A 21,134-nucleotide genomic window follows, 5' to 3' on the forward strand; every position below is an offset into this window, starting at 1 on the left:
AAAATTCGTATAACACCATATGGATACCCACGCAGTTGTCACACAGCTGTCATTCTAGTATTTGAGATGGTGTATCTAGTAACCTGTTGCCTTCATCCCCCATGCATACCAGAACACTGTGGAATGAGACTCATCTGTGGTTTTAGTGGCTTTGCAGCTATTTATGAACTCTTACCATTCTTCTGCTTTCAGTAAAATTGGGTTCCAGTAAAATTTTAGATCTTACAGGTTCATTTGCTTATTTGTTATGCTGGTTTTAATACTAACTTCTGAGTCTAGGTGCCTTATCCCAGTTCTCTCTTCCAATCTGTTTTCAGCCTGCATTTGTCTACCTTCATTTCCTAGTCTCTTTAGCTTCAGCTCTTCATTTTGCTCTTTTTTTATCCTCTCTCCCTATGTTTTATTTCCATAGTTCAGGACAATGAACTTGGTGAGATCAAGACACTGTTTTCCTTCTCCTTTTTCTAAGAAGTATTCGTTTGTCATGTTTGAACAAAGTTTCACATTGAACCTAAATACTGTGTGATATCTTTTTCCATGGGTCAAAAGTGAATATGTGTGTCAAAGATCTAAAAGTGGAATGTGTTAGATAGTCTTATTGGTAGGGGCAATTTTTGTTAGAGTAGCTTTTTTTTATCTTCCTGGAACTTGTGTGATGTTTTGACTTTTTTCCTCCTTTTTGAGATATAAGAGAAAATATACTGATCTAATCATGAGCCTTTGGATGCTGCAGAAGCTGCCTGAAATAAGTCCACAAACTCTCTCTCAATTTAGCACCAAAACTGAAATTTCATCTGTAGAAATGCTATTTTTATGAAGACTTAGCTGTCATTTCTTCTTCGACTATTAATAGTAAGAGAAGTCTTCCTTCGGTGCAGATTCCTTTATATCCTCATGTATGTTCTGCTTCTCAAGTTAACTAAATTACCATGCAACCTGTGTAGAGGCAGCCCTCCTGTTTCTCTGACCTCTGCAACAGTGATCAGTAAAACCCATATGTGTTTGAGGTATGAATCTTGCCTGCTGTCTTTTTTAAAGCAGTTTGGCTTGAATTTAAATCCTTAATGCTATTCTGTAAAGAAGAGAAAATCTCTAAAAGGAGTGCAGTTTTAAATGCTTGGCAGAGCAAAATGGCCGTTTTCTTAAGAGGCAAGAATTTATCTTTTATTATCCAAAGAATGCACTGTCCATATAATCCTAGAGAAGAAAAGCCTGCCTTTCTCTGCAAACTTGAATGTAGAAACTTTGAGAAGAAATTAAGGTGTCCCCTGAAACCCATATCAATATATAAACTGGAAAAAGCATTTTTTAGAAAACAGCTAAATTAAAAAGGAAGTAGGAAAGAGCATTGATTTAGGATTCTGCAGAGCACCCATCAGGCTGGCAGAGAAAGAGTCAGAAGTGAGGATAACTGATTAATAAACTGTCAGGAAAAATGATTCTGCTCTATTATAATGCTAAAATAAAAATTTGAGGGCAAGAAAATAGTACCAACTTGCACCTATAGAGCTTTTCCTGTTATAAGATTGCTGTAGAATTTTGCTTTCATAAGAGCATAATATCAGCAAAAATATCTATTGATGGAGGAAAAAAAAGTAGAGAGCAAAAAAATGTCTTTATGTAAATGCCACAAAATCCTTAGGGGGAGCAAAAAAAATATTTTTTTCTCCATAATACTGCTGTCTAATAGAAGAAGTTGTCTAATGAAAAAAGTAGCCAAAGAACTGAGGCTAGAAAATACAGGTGGCATTTCCTGTTCAAATTATCATTTCTCTTCCCTATCTAGAATTTATCTCTTCCCTAGAGAATAACATAAATGCAATGATTAAAGGTCTGAAAGAAGGGAAAGGGATGTTTGTAAACCTTAATGCTATTTGAGGAGAAAGGAGATACTCTGTGACAGTTAGGACACAGAGTGACAGATTCTTAGAGGTAGTGTAGACATCTATGAAATGTTCCACAGCCAAACCTATCAACAAGCTGCGACCAGATCACCAAGTGTTGGTTATATTCAGTAACACCTTTTACCTAATAAAACAATATTTTAAAAAATTGGAAACGCTAAACATAAAACTTTTCATCTTTGGGATTCTAGACAAGAACAACAGTGTAGCTTGGGCTTTCCCCCAGATGTGGAAAGCATATCATTACTAACATACGCTCTCTTTCAAACTAATGTATTAAAACCAAAAATAACCTCAACCATGGCTTTTGCTTCTGCACCAGAGCATATCTGGAATGGCTGCTTGGTATCTAAATAGATGATTACAACCTCTGGTAGCTTAAGGCCTTCTCCAGAATACAGAGGAGTTGTTGCTGCCATTTGCACACGAAAGGGAAAGTTAAAGTTAGGGCAAACCTTGTGTGTAAGTCTGCAGGATGGAAATGACAGTAGCTGCTGCTATTTATTTTTTTTTTTCCTTCAGTACCAAGACAGACAATTTATCTTTCCAAGATAATGGTAAACTGGGAAAACTAAGCTTGTGAAATCCTATTGTGGCTTGTGCTCTAAAATGAAAATGTAGCTAGTATTTAAAAATTGTTAAAACAGAATGAATACTGGCTCTTTATGAAGGGTGGATGGATAGATACAAGCGTTTCAGGAGAGATGGGCTCAGAAGACAGAGGAGTGAGGTTTCCCTTTGTGTGAAGGAGTGCCTCAGGTATATGAATATCTTTTCTGGGATGGATGACAGTATGGTTGAGAGCCTGTGGTTCAGAATTAGAGGTGAGACCAGAAACTGTGGCACTGTATTGGAACTTTGTTGTAGACCACCTGATCAGGGTGGAGAAGTGAGCAAAGCGTCCCTTAAACAGCTGATGAAGTTTCTGAATCACAGACCCCGGTTTTCATGGGAGACTTTAACTTCCCTGGCATCTGCTGGATGTGCAACATGGTGTGGGATGTAGGTGGTTCCAGACATTTATGGAGGATGTCAGGGGAAGTTTCTACATATGGGTTCTGGAATGGCCAGCTAGATTATTATAATAATTGGCCACAGTGGCTGTGAAATAGTGGAGTTCAATTTCACAAATACGTTGAGGAGGAAAAAAGTAACAGTACAGGCCTTGAACAGAAGGTATTCAAGAAATTGGTAGGTGGGGAGGTCATGGGAGGCAGCTCTAAAAGACAGGGGAAAGCTGGCAGTCCTTTAACAACATCCTCCAAGCACAAGAGCAGTCCTCTCAGTGCTTAGGAGAGCAAATAGACTTCTCAGGAGACTGACTTAGCTAAGCAGGGAGTTTATGATGGAGCTCCAATGCAAAAAAAAACAAACAAACAAAACCAAAAACAAACAAACAAAAAAAAAAAAAAAAAAAAAAAAAACAACAAAAAACCAAACCAAACCAAAAAAACAGTATACAGGAAGTAGAAGCACACATAGGCTGCAAAGGAGAAATTTAGAAACATTGCTTGGGTGGATCTGGGTGGTGTTGGGAAAGCCAGAGCTCAGCTGGAGTTGAGACTTGCAAGGGCAGCAAGAAGAGCTTCTACTGCTACTTCGGTAGTGAAGGACTGAACAAGGAAAGTGGGGACCTGTTGCTAAGCGGGGCAGGTAATTTAGCGACAGCAGAACCAAAGTCTAAAGTGCCTCAGTACCTTCTTTGCCTTGGTTTTCACCAGCAAAGTCTCCCAGGTCTCTATGCTTAGTAAAAGGGTTGAGGAGCAAGATGTACTACCAGCAGTGGGCGAGGATTGAGTTGGGAATTCCGTACAGTTCAGTGGGACCAAACAGGAAACAAGCAAAGGTACTGAATCCTTGCAGCAGGACCGCTCTTGATTATCCTTGAAAGGTTGTGGAGACTGGGGGAGGTACTAGATAAAAAGAGAAGGGACCAACATTTTTTAAAATTAAAAGAAATACCCTTCCACCTCCCCAACTGATTTTACCCATGACTGGAAAATCCAATTGTGATTTCCATGCATTTCCCATACATGCTGAAGTGCTTTGATTTGGTTTTCTTTTCATGTACTGGTAGAGATGGAAAGCTGACATGATTAAGATAGAGATTTAGGTATGTACGTGTGCACCTGTACAAGTGTCTAAACTCCCACTGTAGTCAATGGAAAGCTAGTAAAGGAATAGAATGATGTTCAATTCATGTTTCTTTGGGAATGAAAGGTGCACTTTAGCTGCCTAAGCATAAGCTTTTACTGCTGTTGGCAATACCTGGAGTGCTATGCCTTACCTCTAGCTCTGGCTATAGGAGGTATGCATCTCTATAAACCCTCTGTCATTTCTGCCAATACCATGTGAGTGTTGGAGGTACCTAGGGAATCTGAAACACTACTAGATACCTCTGTTTAGGCTACTGAATCATGTCTTGAGTGACTGGTCAACTTGGATCTATCCAGCTCTGCTTGTTGTAGTAGAAGTGTGACCACACAATTCACAGGCAGGTATCTGAATTTAGATGTCTTAATCTGAAACTGAATTCCACATGAAGAGTGTTGGCCTCCGGAACCTGCTTGGCAATTTTGCCTTTGGTTCATCGTAGGTCTTGTTTTACAGATTGAAGAAAATGCCTATCAAACAGTTGGTAAGAAAAAAGACAAAAATTTAAAATGTGAACATACCAGATAAAAAGTAAATTATATCAATTGCAGAAGTAAAGATTTCAAAATAAAAGATTGAACTGTGATGAACTTCAGAAATTTAGCCAGTCATGCTGAAACTATTTTGATGCTCAAAGTTGGAATAATAACACTGAAGACTTTGGCACTGATGCATGTTTAAAAAAACAAAGTAACCAAATAAATATTTTCCAATGAGCTCTACTTGCTCTTGAGTTACAATGTGCTCAGGGAATCAGGATTAAATTAGTAATAACAATTAAGAAATACAATGTAACTACAAATGTCTTGCTCATCTCTGCATTTATGGAGTCAGAAATATCTTAAAGGAGGCCATAAATGTAGTATAGGTTGTCTTCCTGCTTTTTCCACTTTTTTGTTATCTCTTGTATTTCAAGTGTCAAGATTATGCAGTAGGAAGTAATTTAATAATTCTGGTATCGGCCCAATGCAGTATTATGCTATTTGTAAATAACTTTTTTTTTTTTTTAATTTCTGGAATTTTCACAATTTTCAGTGTTAACAGACCCCCAAAAAATCAGATAGAACTAGAAGAGATCTGAAACTGGTACAACTATTATCAACATTTCAGTATCAGAAAAATTTTATCATCATTTACTGAATTTGGCTTCTGTTTTACTTCCAGGGTTGGGATTAAACAATACTGTCAAACTGTAAAATTATATAAATTAGTGCTACGATAAGATGAAATGAAGGGCAGATTATTTTTACAATTCCTACAATAATACTAGCTTGATGTGAAAGGCCAGAATAGCTGCACTTATAGTATTTAAAAGCTGCTTTTTGTTCCAGACACTTTTCACTGCACTATTGTACAAAATCTTTGGGAATATATGTTTACTTTATTGCTTGGAGAAAATTTTTAATAAACATGAAAAATCCATTTGAAAGAATGAAAGCTTCAGTGCTAACCACTATCATCAATCTAGTAGTTACTAGAAAATACTGAGTGGATTCACTTCCTTCAAGTGTTCTTTTCAGGGTAGTGTTTTAGGGTTGTAGGACTGTTTAAATGCTAATGTTATGACCTTGGCTTAAAGAAACTGCCAATTCCCAATTCTTATGAAGAGCCAACATTCAGCATAATGTAAAAGAGGAGGCAGGGAGAATTTGCAAAGAATTTGCTAACTTCAGTCTAGAAAGATAAGCCTCTCTAGGCTTCCTGGGGAGTCTAGGGATGTTGTTTCCTTCATTTATGCAGAGGTGACGGAGAGTACCTTAACTTCAGCCCTCCTCTGAATGACTGCGCACCTCTGCTGATCTTAAATGAAAGCGGGAGAGACTAGCCTGCAAGGCTAAGGTATTAGTCTTTGTAAGTTTTGTGGAAAGTAGAAGGGGAACAAATCCAAACCATAAATTGGTAGATTTTAAGTTTTTGAATAATATAAAATGTGTACATTGTAATGCACCCTTCATGATTCAGGCGTGCCTCCTAATAACTGCTCAAAGCAGAATCAGTTACAACAGGTTGCTTCCAATCTTGTCCTGGTGAATTTTGAATAACTCAAAGGCTATTCAGAATATCTCCTGGGATGGGGACATTCAGGATTGGTTGAGAGGTGCCTTCCAGCCCCAAACTGTACTGGGAGCTGGTAAGCTCACTGCATTCTGGAGGGCCCCTGCCAACAGTGGAGGGGGACCCTCCAGCCTCTCTCGAGCCTGCCACTGGGGCTGGGGCAGTTCAAATGGGGGCTCCAGCCAGTGAGTCTCTGGATCCATGTGGGCCACTCATCTGGCTTACAGATTTGTCTGGCGGGTGAGTGAGAAATGCTTCCTGCTTATGGTTCCCTTAAATTACACTTGATTTAAACCAGTTAAGTAGAATTGGTAATGCAAGCATTTACTTGTAACATCTGAACAGACAATACAGTTGTTGCAAGTGTTTACGAAAGACATGGATAAAGAAATCAGAGAAACTGCTTGCATTTTTTTTTTTTTTTAAGAAAAGTCTTTTTCCATCTTTCTACAGGCTTACTGGTCATTTCCTGACAAAATAGTAGCTAAATGTTTCAGCCTTTTCTTACGCTTCTTTCCGCAGTGGAATAGATGAGCTATTATAGGTGTTCTTGCTTCGGAATCTTCTAGTGGGTCCAGAGTGGCTTAAGCTTTCTCTAGTCCAACTTCTGTTCTACCTCAACTAGGAGACAGTGTGGCCATCTTCTTTAAAATGGGCACGTGAAGTATATAAATCTTGGTTCTGTTAAGGGTCTTCTGCACTTGCCTGGTTAGTAAATAACATTCTGCATTCAAGAAGTATAAAACTTATTTGTGGTGATTCATTGCAGATACTTCTTCTCAAGTAAATTGCAACTTGTATGTGTTGGAAGAAATCTAATCAATTTTCTACTAAATAAGGGCATTGTGATAACTCAGACACACTGTTCCATTATTATTTACCAGAGGCTCTGCCTCTTCCTAAAAATAAATAGGACTTTTAGATTAGGAAGTAATTTCCTGAAAGTTCTTCTATGCTGAGTGATATTTCATCAATAAACCAAGTGTGGTTTGGGGTTTTTTTAAACTGAAAAATAGAAGAATTACAATTTTTCTCAGGGGAAAAATGTAAGATTAAAACAGAGAACACCTCTTGAGGGAAATTCCCCAAATTATTTTCGGTTTACAAGAATACATAATGCTGTGACTTATACATCCCAATGTCAAACTGTTTGAAAAAATAAATTGAATCCATCATTTTGCACATCTCTTTTTCTAGAGAGAATATTCTAAGGTACTCCACTAGATACTGAAAGTAATGTTGCAAAATTGCCAACACCTAATATTAGAAGTCTTGAGAAGACTGGAAACTGTTCTGATCTGTTAATACTGTCCAGAGATAGCCGTGTGTTAAGAAAGAATGCAAATGGAATGAGGACAGTGTCTGGGCAATGTCTTAAGGACATGATTTACATGCAGGTAACGATCCCCGTTACCTCTCAGAACTTTCATTGTGAGGTAGCTTGGCCTAAGTTTTAAAGACTTTTGTAATAACAGACATTACATTTATGATACATTGATCAATACTGACTAAAACGTTAATATTTTTTCTTCTTGTTTGAGGGTAGCTTTTAAAAATTAATTTGCTAGTGTTTTAAAACTTATTTTAAGCAACTCGTGAACTCATGAAAAATAAATGCTTTACTATCTTGTAATGGTTTCATGGGCTTTTGTTGCCTTGCCAGTGATTGCTTAATGTTCTGTGATTTTTGCTGGAATCAAGATTATTGAAAGATATATTCTAAACACTTAAATTTTGAAGAACGTAACGCTTATGCAAGTTGAAGTAAAACTGTACTACTTTGTTCAGAAAAGACTGCTATCTCTACTCACATTTGTTGATTTTTATAAACACTTATTCTTTCAGTTGCTTAAAAACAATCTACGCTTGAGAAATTCTTGAAATCATATAGGGTGAGGCAGTAAAACTATAGCTGAATGATACAACTTTCTGAAGGACATAATCTTATCTATTTTTGAAGAATCTTTCTGTGTACCTATTCTTGGTGTCAAAGTTTCCTTGATATGCAAAAGAAAAAGGAAAAGAAAATCCTAACAGAAACCTTTGAAACAAAATAGGGACAAATGTTTGAAGAGATTTTTTTGCCAAATGATATTTTCAAGAACAGCATATAGTTTGGTAGGATATGTTTATCTTTCCAGAGAAGAATGGTTATAGTTCTAAGATCTTGAGTTGTGCTGTAGAGCACCTTTGTCCTTGAGTACTCCCATCATTAACATCAAGAATTTTTCTAGAGAATGACAGAGATACATTACTGCACTGTTTCGGAAAAGCATTGTCATGTCATATATATTATGTAGAGACAATGGAAAAATAGGGGACCTCTGTCCTTTAAATGAGATAAAATGAAATGCTTTTGAATCAAGGAACTCTTCTAGTTTGATACTGGTGACAGGAAATACCAGGTACCACAATCTTGTGAAGAAACCTGGGAGAGAAATCTCTGGGTGACTAGCAGAAGAGCTGTGAGAACTGCTCTACTCCCATAAGGATACTCGCCTCCCGTCTGTGGCTAAGTGAGTAGACGGTAAATCACATGTTTTCTCCAGAGGCAATTCCCACGCATATTTTGAAGTAAAAGAAAGGATTGAGCCCTAGTATGAAGTCATTCCCATCTTCAGGACTGGAGATATCCTCTTCCTATGAACAGGTATTTTCTTCCTCCTCTCTCTCTCTCTCTATTTATATATAAAGCAAATAGAAAAGACACGGGTTAAGAAAAGTTTGTCTTACAAACCTGTTAATACCATTTGATAAGGGTATGTGGAGAAGAGACATATTTTACCCCATTTTAGACTCGTGTACTCATGGAGTCTGAATAATTAGTTTCTGTACATCCTTAACTTTTACACAGGGTGTTTTCAGTAACATTCATCTATTGTTCCATACTTAACTCTCAAGAAGTGCTTTTCCTTTAGTTTTTATAACATAGAATGTTTATAATATCCATGCTCAATAAGCAGAGGTAATACCAATTCTAAGAGAGATTTGACTTCTGATTTTGCAAAGTTGCCATTGCCTCAGAATGTAAAGTGAAATATTCAGGCCAGAATTTTTTAGTAGAACAAGATGAGATGCTTAGTAATAAATATATCTGAGTGAAGCAAAACTACAGCTAAGTGAACTCAGATTTTTATACTTCATGATATAAGTTACTGATAGTAAGTAGCAGAGATCAGAAAGGATATCCTGTGTTCCGTAAAGATCACAGAATATTTAGGATTACTTGAGTTTTTTCTTTGCTTGACATTCACTGAAGTCTCAAACATTGAATCAACTAGTAACAGCTTATCTACCCAGATAATATATTTATTGGATATGAGAATTTTCCATGCTAAGAGTTGGATTTTGAGCTATTGTCTAAGGAGGATTTGGGCAATCAGACTGAACACTGTTTTCAGTACTGTTCCGTTTCAGAGTACAGTCTTGAAAAAAACCTTTTTGAAATGCAAGAAAATATATTTTATTTAGAGAATGACAGTTCTATTTTTAAGAATTGCAATTTGGCCTGGTTTTGAGGAGCAGAGAATCAGATCCACAAAAGAACTCAGATCTACAAAAGGACTTTTAAATAAAAGTTAAGGTAACAAAGCCTAAATTTGATCTGTAAAGAACCTTTCGGATTCCCACAGGAGTCTGAATTTTCACTGCTGAATTCTCTCATTGCTCAAAGCACTACTTTTCTTTGTATCCCTGATTCTGTTCATTTTCTCAGGGCTTAGCAATGTGCTCTGTTTTCTCTGCACCTAGTGCATGTCAGTACTTGTTTGAAACTTCAGGTTTGGTCTGCATCATCTGACAGCTCTAGCATCTGTCTCCTAATACAGGCAGCATACTCTTACCACCCCTACTATATGCCTGCTGAATTGGTCCATCTACAAAATGTATTCCATATTTTCCAATCTCATTCTGTATTAGTTTGTGTAAATGACAGTTATGTACAGTGACTGATCAAAAACTATGTGTTAGTCCATTGCACAGTCTATGTATGCTGCTTGTCTGCAACGTCATACAATGTATAGGAGATTGAGTTCTTACTGCTTTCTTCTCCCAAGGAAGGATATATTATACATGGCTGACAAAGTTGTGGAAATTTTTTAAAATTTTCTCTTTTTAAAACTTGCATTTCTCTGTAAAATTTGGTTGAAACTGGACATCTAATTCAGAATTACTAGTGGTAATGGCAAATGGAGAAACAGGGCATTTTGGATGGATTCTTCCATTGGAAACTAGCTTAAAACATTATTGATGATGAGCTACTATTTTTTTATGTCACCTCATATAAACTAGTTGGTTTAGAACACTCAACCAGGAAGTGGGAAACATGCACTCAGCTGCAATTTGCTGTTTTGCCTGATGGAACACTCTGAAACCCTACTGTTTTGGAGGTATTCCACATCATAGGGAAGTTAGAGACCTTTTTTTACAAACAGGTGCATCGTATTTAAAAATCTATTGACAGTAATCTTCAGTGTCTTTGTATCCATTTTAGCTTTGGCTTGACTACTTCACTGGTAGCTGATTCCTAGAGAATACCATTTAGATAGGATGAGATCCTCCAAGAAACCTAGACAAGAATGTCCCTCCCTATGGAGGAACAAAATGTTACTAGTTCAACTCATCAAGGCGTCTGTTGTCTAGTCTCATTTTGGTGTTGTTTTGCTTCACGTTATTTAAATATATTATTTGTTGGGGGCTTTTAAGATAGGGAATATGTCATGTATAAATTCTTGGTTGCTTAAATATGACACCATTAATTAGCTTAATGTAATAATGCAAGTGTTAAAGCTTTTAAAATGTAAATTTCTTAAAGGTTATAGTATTTTGAACTCTGTGGATAACTTTTTCCTTCCGTATGTGTGTTGCTGAAGTCTTTATGTTCCTGTTCTCCATAGAGCCACTCATGCTTTAAATGCTGTGAATAGTCAAAATCCTACAGGACTTTTGATAGCATATCTTACATAAGTCTTTGCAAGACTGTGACCCAAGAGCTTTTAAAACTTAATTTCCAAAATAATCACATTCACTGTACATATCAGGGACAGCAGCATATGGCAGAGAAGCCATAGGGACTAGATTTTTTGAATGGTGCAGAACTGCTGCCTGTGTGAGGCAATAGCTTTTAACTCCTACATTTCTTTCAGTGTACTTAGCTATTACCTCGAGAATAAAAATACAGCCTTTTGATGGTTGCTGAACCAGCTAAAAATTTTTCTTTTCCTTCATGTGAAATAGGAATGTAATGCTATTGGATAAATTTCGCTCATTTGCGAATGAGTGGCATATGCACACTGTCTAAACGTAGGCATATTACAGTCAGCAGAGGCTTTTGAGGGCAGTTATGGTCTTCCTTTTCTGAAAAACCTTTCAGAGGCTTAATTAGCCAGAGCACCTACCAGTAGATACCGAAAGTCATTATTATTACTATAGTTATAGTTAATAAATATAACAATACTATAACTTAATAGTAACAATATAATCAGTAAAATAGTCTGTTCAGTTTAGTTTAGACCATTCAGTTTGTAAGCTTTCTGAAACAAATATATTTAGGAACCGTATTTAACATCAAAGCTATAGACGAGCCTTTCAGAATCACTCCAAACCTGAAATGTGCATTATCTCATCGGTTCTGACATCCCTTTCATTGCTTTTCTGTAAATTGGTTGAGCAAAGCATAGAGCTTGGACCTTTGTAGTATCTCAGCTGAATTTATGCAATATAACAGCGTTCATATTAGACCAGTGTATATGAAGGGTAGGTTTCAGTAGCAGAAAAGCAATGCAAGTCCTCTCTAAGAGTTAGTAGCATGTGCTGCTGCTGCTGAAGTAACCTTCTTCAATGTGAGGTAGATACAGTTTGATCACTTAAATCAATACTCAACATGATCCTTCCACATTTTTCTGATAGATGTTATGAGTGATGATCAAAGGCTTTTTTTTTAAAAAAAACCCCACAGATTATACACACATATATATATATATATTCTCATGTTTGTTTGAATACTTATTTTTATTTATTTTTATTTATAGTAGTATTGATTTTCATTTAAAGGTCTTAAAAGGCATTCTTCACTGTCTACAGTAGTCTTTCCAGGTGCTTTTATTTTAAATGGGATCAGGTGTTTTACAGGTTGATGTGTTATGACAATTTGAAATGAAAAACGGAGTAAATGTTTGTGTTATTCAGTACTTGGTTATGCATATGTCTTCAGGTATTCCAAAGGGCTTAACTTCTTTATTGTTCTCCAATGCGGCATTTGTTTGCTATTAATAGTGAGATATTGGTGGGGATTTTTTGAAAACTCTGATATTTGGAAAAGGTGTGTAAGCTAGATCTAGCTTATCAAGTAACACAGATAGCCAACTGCTTGTCTACTCACACCCCATTACTCTGTGACCTTATTCCTCCCCATCATCTTACTAAAATTTGGGTGCTGCATCACTGTATGAACAGAACTGCACTGGTCATGTCATGTTGGATACACGCTGGCCATGTGCTAAATGCATTCCTGCTCACACAACAAGAGAAATGTCTTAATTGAAGAGAAAAAATGAAGTATGATGATCAAGTTTGGTGAGAATAGAGAATGCTAGAGGAATGCAAAGGCAAGCAGGTGTTAAGGAAGTTATCACCTATAACCATATAGTAAGCACAGATTAACAGTTTAAAATGCAATTAGTGGTTTTGGTTTTGCATAGGCTTCTGTTAAGATGACAGCTTTTTTTTTTTAAGGAGACACAGAGAATTTACTTTCATAAAATCATGTTCTTTGTGGATATTTGAAATCTGAAACCCTAGAACTTTTGGCAACCAAAATTACAGGTCTCATTGTAAGACTTTGACACATGCTAGTACAGTATTTTCATGTCAGCTCACAAAGATAAGCACCCACACTCATACTTTGGTCACATGAAAGTTTGACTTTCAGAATAACTAAGCCAGAAGAGTCACAACTCAGAACAACTCTTCTGAAAATTTAATTGATATGTGTTATAAGGTATTTAAATGTGAATTTTTGGCATTTAACTTTGTTCTTTCATACTGGGGTTCCTAATTGTGATGTATCTGCTACATTTGTTTTTTTATTGCATTTGGCCTGATCACTGAGGTATTTACCAGATTTAAAATTAATTTTGCTTTGCATTGTGAGATTTCTCTGGATGCTTTTTTTCTTTTTCCTTTGTCTGATGCTCAGGAGGGGAAAAAAAACAAGAGGAAACACAACAGGTCTTGCTCATTTCCCTTTCTTTGCTTTTGTTTTACAGGAAACACATGAAATTGTGGCTATCAAGAAATTCAAAGACAGTGAAGGTAACCTTTTCTGCTGCATAATCTTTCATGTCAATAACTACGTTGTTAATATCTCTCCAGTTAAAATAAGTCTCATATATCAAGACATGATTTAAAAATTATAATGATTTATTAGCTCTGTGAATATTCAAGGTACACTATCCTTCATGCCTGCCTAGGGACTGCATTATACTCTCCAACTAGATAACTACCTTTCTTGGTGCATCTGTCTTAATATGGCTGAGACTGTGGTGCCATACAAGGTAGTAAGATCTACCACTTGGAGACTGGATGTGATCAGAAAATGGCAAAAACTCCTCTTCTAGTAGTGACTTGCAAAGTCTTTGGGCTTTATCACCGTCTGTGGGAGGGGATCTTAATGTTAGGGGGACTTGGAAGGGTAAATGGAAGAGACTTAGAGAAGTCACTGGGAAGTTCAGTGGTACAAAGAGGAATCAGGGAGCTCTCGGGGATCTGTGGGAGGCCTTGAGGGAGCTGGGTGGCGATGCAGCAGCTCTGCCCTCCCTTCAGCAGGCTCTGCTCTCCACAAGAAACTTGCTCTCTGCCCCCTCACAGCAGCCCCTGCATACTCTCCAGTATTGCCGAGTTTGGTGAGAGGGAGGAAGAGCCGACTCATGCAAGGCTTACTGTTGCTGGCAAAGTGGGTGGCAGAAGGCAGGACACATGGAAATTATTGCCCGTGCTGCACACACCTATTCTTCACCCAGCAGTAATAAATCCAAAGACCTGTACAAGAAAAGACCGACTCTCTGACTTGCGCTTGTTAAGGGACAGCGAATCCCAGTATTTTATCATAGGCAAAGCTGGCAATCAACCATGAGAGCAAGTGTCTACCTTGCATACGTTAGAAGTTAACCCTGATCCCTAATGGCCTAGCACAAACAGGAGAAGACAAGTATGAAGTAATGAGAGATGTCATCCCGGTCTGAGGCAACACAGCTATGATTTGCCACGTACCACGGCTTTATCTGAAAGCCAATGATGTGGTTTAAAGAAAGAGAAATCACTTTATTTTAGCAAACTTTTATTTTTTTTGTTAGTGTTACGATTGCTGGTGACTGTGGAGGTATGGTTGGTTACAAGGACTGTAATTTTCAGAGTCAGACACAGCAAGTCTGATTTGTCTGTTGTTTTACGCAATGCAAACTCTTTGCTTTGCAGCTGATTTTGCTGGACACTTGAAGAGTATATTTGATTAATTTTTTAGCTCAGCTATTGAGAAATCTGTTTTAAATCCCTGTTAAAGAATGTAGGAGGTAACGTAATTGTGGTGACCATCTTGACCAGGTCATGAGAGTACTTCAGAATTGCTTTTTGGAACTTGGTATGGCTATTTAGTACAGATTCTAGGCAATGAATTGCAGTATTAAGCCCTAAACAGGATTATGATGTTAGACTGTCTACCAAAAAAATAAAACATGCAACATTGCCATTAGGTCTGTTTTTCCAAGTGTATTACATAATATCAGTTTACATGACTGATGACTGCTTTTCAGAATTGTAGCTTGTTGTTTACAAGTTTCTGGAAATATGACAGAAGTTCTTTTGATGGATTTGATTCAGCCCATTTCACATCTGTCTCATTAATATTGTAGTTCATTAGAAATCTGAATATACTGTAATTGTTTCTATTGCCATTTTTGTTTCACTGAATCTTTGCTGTTGTTTGACATATGCATGTTAAATGTGCTGGAAAGAGTGTGTCTAGTTATAGATGAAATTATGTAATCAGGCTGATGCAAGCCAACACTGAGCACACAGTTTTAAAATGAAATTATTTAGATTGCTTTTAATTATACATTTTTTTTTAAGGAAAACTTGTGTGATGAAAGTATTTTATTTTCCTCTTCCCTCCTGCTACGCTTCAATTTATATTTTTCTTTTCTTCTGATGATGATTATATGTGTTTGCACAACCTGTATTAGTCTCTCTCCCCTGCAAACCCATATTTTCCTTTTGCTTGCTTGGAAAAGCAATTTCTCTTCCTTGTTTCTTCTTCCTCTGTCTCTGACTGTCTTTGTGGTACATAACCTGCAAATGTGACTTAGCTTTGAATTTATGCAATCATATCCCATTTAATATCCCTCTGTTGTGGATAACAGTCTTAAGAGATTAAGAACCCTGCTTCTACATATGCATGGGCAAATTTACTGAATTAGTGGATTTCATTTTACTAAATGAAAAATAAAACCTAATATATTCTGCTTTACTTGACATTTTGTTGGTAGTATCCTTTAGAACCCAGTCAGTTCAGGGCCCTTTGATGATAAACAGTATATGAAGCTTTAGTAGAACACTCCTTTCTTGAACAACTTTCAGACAACTAAATTGTCAAAACAACAGTTAAATTTCTTGACTCCTCGGAATCAGATTCAAGGCTTAGTTGAATCAATACTTACTCTGCTGCCCTCTGTGGCTGCTACACTGGTCTGCATTGCTGAATTCCCATTGAATTCCCTTGTGGGGAAATTTAGGACTTACAAATCTGTGCTTCAGACTTAAAACTGGTCATAGCTTTTGGAGAATAAAATTATTTTAGAATCAAATAGATTTCTTGAACATTGTTCAAACATAAGCTTTGCATTCCAGTGTTTCTGATGAGGACATATTACCCTCGCCAGTGCTTATGCATGTGACATGTATTTGTGGGGTGGAGGATATGCCTATACATGTACATGAATATTTTTTGAAGCATATTAGTGGTCTTTGTAATGAAGATAGAAATGCAAATTATTTGTTTCTGATGACTTTTTTCTGCCACTGAAAACCTAGATGGTAATGACAAGAAGTCTGTGAGTGGTGCATAATGATAGCACAGTCCCTAGTTACCTCTCTTCCAGTGCAGAAGCATCCAGGCAGCAGAGAGAGTCCACTCTGGAAAAATAAACCTTTTTCTCTGTAGTATCTAGAAACAGAATTTAATCATTGGTTCAAAATAAAAATTTATAACACGTGTTAATTGGAAGTTTGGTTTTGTTTTTTAATAAGTTTTACTCTGTCACTTTTACTTTGCACTCTAGAAAATGAAGAAGTCAAAGAAACCACTTTACGAGAGCTTAAAATGCTTCGCACTTTGAAACAGGAGAACATAGTGGAGCTGAAGGAAGCCTTCAGAAGAAGAGGAAAATTATACTTAGTTTTTGAATATGTGGAAAAAGTGAGTTGTTTGTATCATCCTTGTCACAGTTAAATCATCAGCTTACTAGAAAAGTCTTGAAAATTACTTTTACTTTTAAAAATTAAGCTATACTAATCTATAAAGAGCAACAGCAGAAACTTTAATACAATCTGAATTGTTGCAATTAGACATTTATTGTGATAAAGCAACACTGATAAATTTACTACTGTTTTTACTTCCTGTGTTGGTATTTCAAAAAAAAGTTCTTCCACATATGAACACTAATGTGTTCAAATTATGCGGACTCGAATACATATAATTTGAAGAAAAATTTTCATCCAAACACTATAGTCCAGTTCAACTGTAAAGCTAACTAACTGTCCTGTGGTATGCTGTGTAATGAATCTCGACATAGTCTTTTTAATCAAGATCATAGAGTTTTGTCCTTGGAATCCGTTTCAACTTTCTCCATCCTTCCCTGTTAAAAATAGGATTTGTTTGTATATTTCTGTAACAAGGCCACTATCGATAGTTACTTAGAGGGATTTGGCAAAGATCACCATCATTATCTCCAATCCTGACCTCATTGGAAACGATTCCAAAGTTTCCTTAGCTTGGCCTGCAACTGCCAAGCATCCTGGTCTGTTTCCAGGGAGAAACAACCTAGAACAGATTGGTCTTTCATTATTTTTGCAACCTTTATGATGATGGTAGATCTTCCCTCTGAATTCTAACCATTTAGCATTTCTTCATGGAAAAAATTAGATGGTTTTCAGATACACACAGTAAAAATAAATGCAAGCTTAAATATATGTATCTCTGTAGCTTTCATGAGATATTGTTCCCTTAATTGAAATTTTCATTTAATATGCTGCCAGTGTGATGTCACAGTCTAGCTGCGTGCTAGTCCTTTTCAGTCAGTTCTCTCTCATGTAAAGATTCCTCACCCTAAATACTGTGTCTCCTTTACCTCAGTTTAGAATTCATTATGTCATATAGCTATTGTGTAATGTGAGGTGACCTATATTATCCCACAGTTTGGCAGAAATTAGTTTTGGTTTTCACCAGCAGATTAGCAACTTCTAATGTGGTGGATATTATGTAGATGTAACATCCAGAGCTTGACTTGTTCCACCCATGTAACTTGTGTTTGTTCCAGACACGTGGAATGTCTTTGATCACACACCAACTTAGAACATACATTTAATTTTCTGTTATGGTTGACTTGGCTAAATTCACTGTAGTAGTGGATGGAAGAGCAGCATAAGTAAAAGACATTTAATTGATCTGATAAGCAGTATACTTTAAGAATTAATATCGGTAAAAATACCAGGCTGCAATATCTTAACATTATTTGCATCAGAATAAAATAATATAACTATAAGGGTAGACACCATGTATAATGTGTGCCTGATGTAATTTCTATATTAATGGTCACCTTTGTTTCCAGTTAAACTTCGCAGTCCATGAATGTTTCTCATTTTCAGATATGTCAAATAGTTTCCACAATAGTTTCTTTGAAGACCAGGATGATTTCTGTATTTTCGGATGAGGGAAGGATAACAGGAATTAAATAAAGTGTGCTATAGTAGGCTAATTTTTGTTTTAACTAGTGATGAACACTTTGCATCCTTTAGGGAATCTTAGCTCTGCAATACTCAAATCCAGATTACCTAAATTCACATTTAATATAATCCCCTTTATTCATCATCCTCTTATTAATGTCTTCATATAGGATTATGTCTAGGTATGTTGATGCTCCTATTTTGGTTCGTATTTGTAACACTAACTTCTTGACTTACCCAGATCCACAGGATTCTGTGTGGACGAGAGTCTAACTAAAATCAATATGGTTCCTTAACAGAAAATTCCTTTTCTCAGATCTGAATTGTATTTCTAAAGTAATTTACATTCAAGCACATAAATTCCAGTATTTATTCACAGACTGCAAAGCTTAGAAATGTTTTCAAATATTATCAGTCTCCATTTGTTTTTTTCTTCTATTTGTGTTCATTAAAATATATTACAAGAGAAACCTCAAAAATTTTATTATACAGGTAAAGAAAATGTCTGCCAAAGACAAGGTAAATTTATTTTGGATGAAAAACCTACAAATACTCAAATCCATAATTAAATGAGTTGTGTAAGGCAATATTTCCAAAATGCTTTTTTTCTATTTCAGTGTTCAGTAGATAAGACTCTTCTTTCTTCAAGTGGGCTGCTGCTGGCTATTATTCATTCAGGATTCAGAGTACAAACTCCATTTTACTTCTAATTGTGCAAAATTGGACACATTTGCTAACATAATGGGAATCTAAGCGTCCTTTTTAAAGGGGAAATTTACTGTTATAAGCATTCAGTTTATTTTCTTCCCTAGATATAGCCATCAAACAGTTAATATGGCTATAGTTACTGTAGTGCAAATGTGTCTAAGATCTATATAGCTATAGAATACTCCCCAGGTTACTACTTATGCTCCTGTGAGGCATTTTTACATCTGTTACTTCATTTGCACTAACAGGCTTGTGTTGCTTCAGCTATACCCATTTGCATACAGACATGGTTTGTGATTAATCATGGCCCTGCTACGTCAAAGCAGCAGAACTAGTTTAATAATGAAGAAAACGGTATGTTAAAGCACAGTCGGTATTTACAAAATGTTGTGCTCTATTAAACTCTTCATATAGCCACACTGACCTGGTGTTTCTGCTTAAGCAACTTTTTGTAACTAAATGACATTTTAGAAGTTTTAGGATAGATGGTTTGATGACAGTTTTTTAAGGAATTGGGGTATATTTGTGGTTCACCTTTAAGGATTATTGTCTTCACAAGTGCCTTCTCTAGAATGAAGACAGCTAGTAGTATGCTTATGATTAAAATACAGTCTTTTAATAGTAAACTACTCATTTTGCATAGCCAGACTCAGAGGCCTTAGTATGTTGCTTCAGAATGTCGAGAGCATGTTATCTTCTAGCAACTACAGTATTACTCTATTAAATAATGTGTCTTTTAAACATTTAGAATATGCTTGAATTGCTAGAAGAAATGCCAAATGGAGTTCCACCGGAAAAAGTGAAAAGCTATATCTACCAGCTAATTAAAGCAATTCATTGGTGCCATAAGAATGATATTGTTCATAGAGGTAAGTGTGTAGTTCTCCACATGGAATTAAGCCCTGGAGTTTGCTTTCTAAAGGGAAAGATGTTACAGCTTAGAGTAATTTGCATTTAACACAAATATAAGAAATTGCTTTATATCAACAGAACAAATAAAATCAGTAAATTTGGCTGGGTCTTAAGTCTCCTGTGTGACTTCAGATTGTTTTGAAACTAAATTCATATACATGTAAAGCTTGCTGTCCACTGTCTTTGGAGTATGAAATAAAGATTGTATCATATGCACAGCAAAGTGGAACTGCAGTACAGACATTGCCAAAGGAAAATGGTGCCCAGTCATTTCAGTTTTGAATCTGATAATAGAATAATAGGAGAAAAATAACCCAAAACTTAGAGCTTGGTCTCCTCATGTTTTACTTCTTAAGCCAGTTCCTCCCAGCTCCCATGAGCTCAGCTTTGTATATTTACTTTCTCCCCTAAGCTTCAATCACTTGGAGTACATATCTTGATGTGTGACTTTATCTGGCTTTATGTATTTTATCCTCATTTAATAAAATTGTATTTTGCTTTGTGGCTTTGCAAGAGTAACATTTCTAATTAATGTTTCCAGTAAATTAAAATTCTCATACAAAATGCAGTTTCTATTTAATACTGATCAAACAAAAGAAAGACTCTGAAAGTATTTTGTAAAATACAGTTTGAAACATATACCATATAGCACAATATCCATATAGGAATAAAAAAACAGGCTTAAAACTATGCAGCACATTTTTTCTAAACAAATGACAAGATGTGATCAAGAAGATCATTATAACCAAAAATGTTGACCAGAACACACAACATTTTGTTGGTTAACTGAGTAATTAAATGTCAGTTCTTCATATTATTTTGCAATATGCAATATTCTGCATATTGGTTTGCTGCCTGGGAATATCTGTAAACACCTTTTATCTTCCCATATTTTGTTGGGAAACACTTTAAAAGACTTCAAAGGGCAGAAAATTAATTCTGCATGTTCACAAACTGAATTGCTGGAAGCTGTTTCAGCAGTTGCTCTTGTAATGCTTCATTTATGATTTCATGAATATCTCTAAATATGTTATAATGAAATAATATTTGTTGACAAAGTTCAAAATTAAAAAGATGTGTTAACAGCCTTTTTTTTCTCTCTCTCACTCTGGTACTCCAGATATCAAGCCAGAGAATCTCTTAATAAGCCACAATGATGTTCTGAAGTTGTGTGACTTTGGTAAGTTCAATAGATACCTGCTTCTTACCTTTTTAAAGAAAATTCTTGTAAGAGTTCTAACATATGTACTGTTTAAAACTCTTTTAGTGGTCAGAATTGATTATTTCTTCAGGTTTGTGGCTAGTAATTTAATTTGAAAAGTATCTGGGCTTAATTTGTATACCCTGTGAAACACTTGTGTTAACATGTCAGTGGAAATGCTGCATTTATCTCTTCCTATATCTGAC

The 21,134-nt window shown here is 36.1% G+C and overlaps 1 protein-coding gene across 4 annotated transcripts in view; it reads left to right on the forward strand.

The window, feature by feature from the left end:
* CDKL5 (cyclin dependent kinase like 5) overlaps positions 1-21,134 on the forward strand; it is a 133,811-nt gene that overhangs the window by 68,697 nt on the left and 43,980 nt on the right. For all 4 annotated transcript variants that reach the window (XM_042788580.1, XM_042788584.1, XM_042788581.1 and 1 more), the window contains exons 4-7: positions 13,379-13,424; positions 16,445-16,581; positions 19,564-19,684; positions 20,848-20,907. In XM_042788580.1, coding sequence (XP_042644514.1) covers positions 13,379-13,424; positions 16,445-16,581; positions 19,564-19,684; positions 20,848-20,907 — 364 coding nt within the window. The remainder of the gene's footprint in view (positions 1-13,378; positions 13,425-16,444; positions 16,582-19,563; positions 19,685-20,847; positions 20,908-21,134) is intronic.

Source organism: Tyto alba, unplaced genomic scaffold (genome assembly GCF_018691265.1).
Source record: "Tyto alba isolate M040663 unplaced genomic scaffold, T.alba_DEE_v4.0 Super-Scaffold_14, whole genome shotgun sequence".
Lineage (NCBI taxonomy): Eukaryota > Metazoa > Chordata > Aves > Strigiformes > Tytonidae > Tyto > Tyto alba.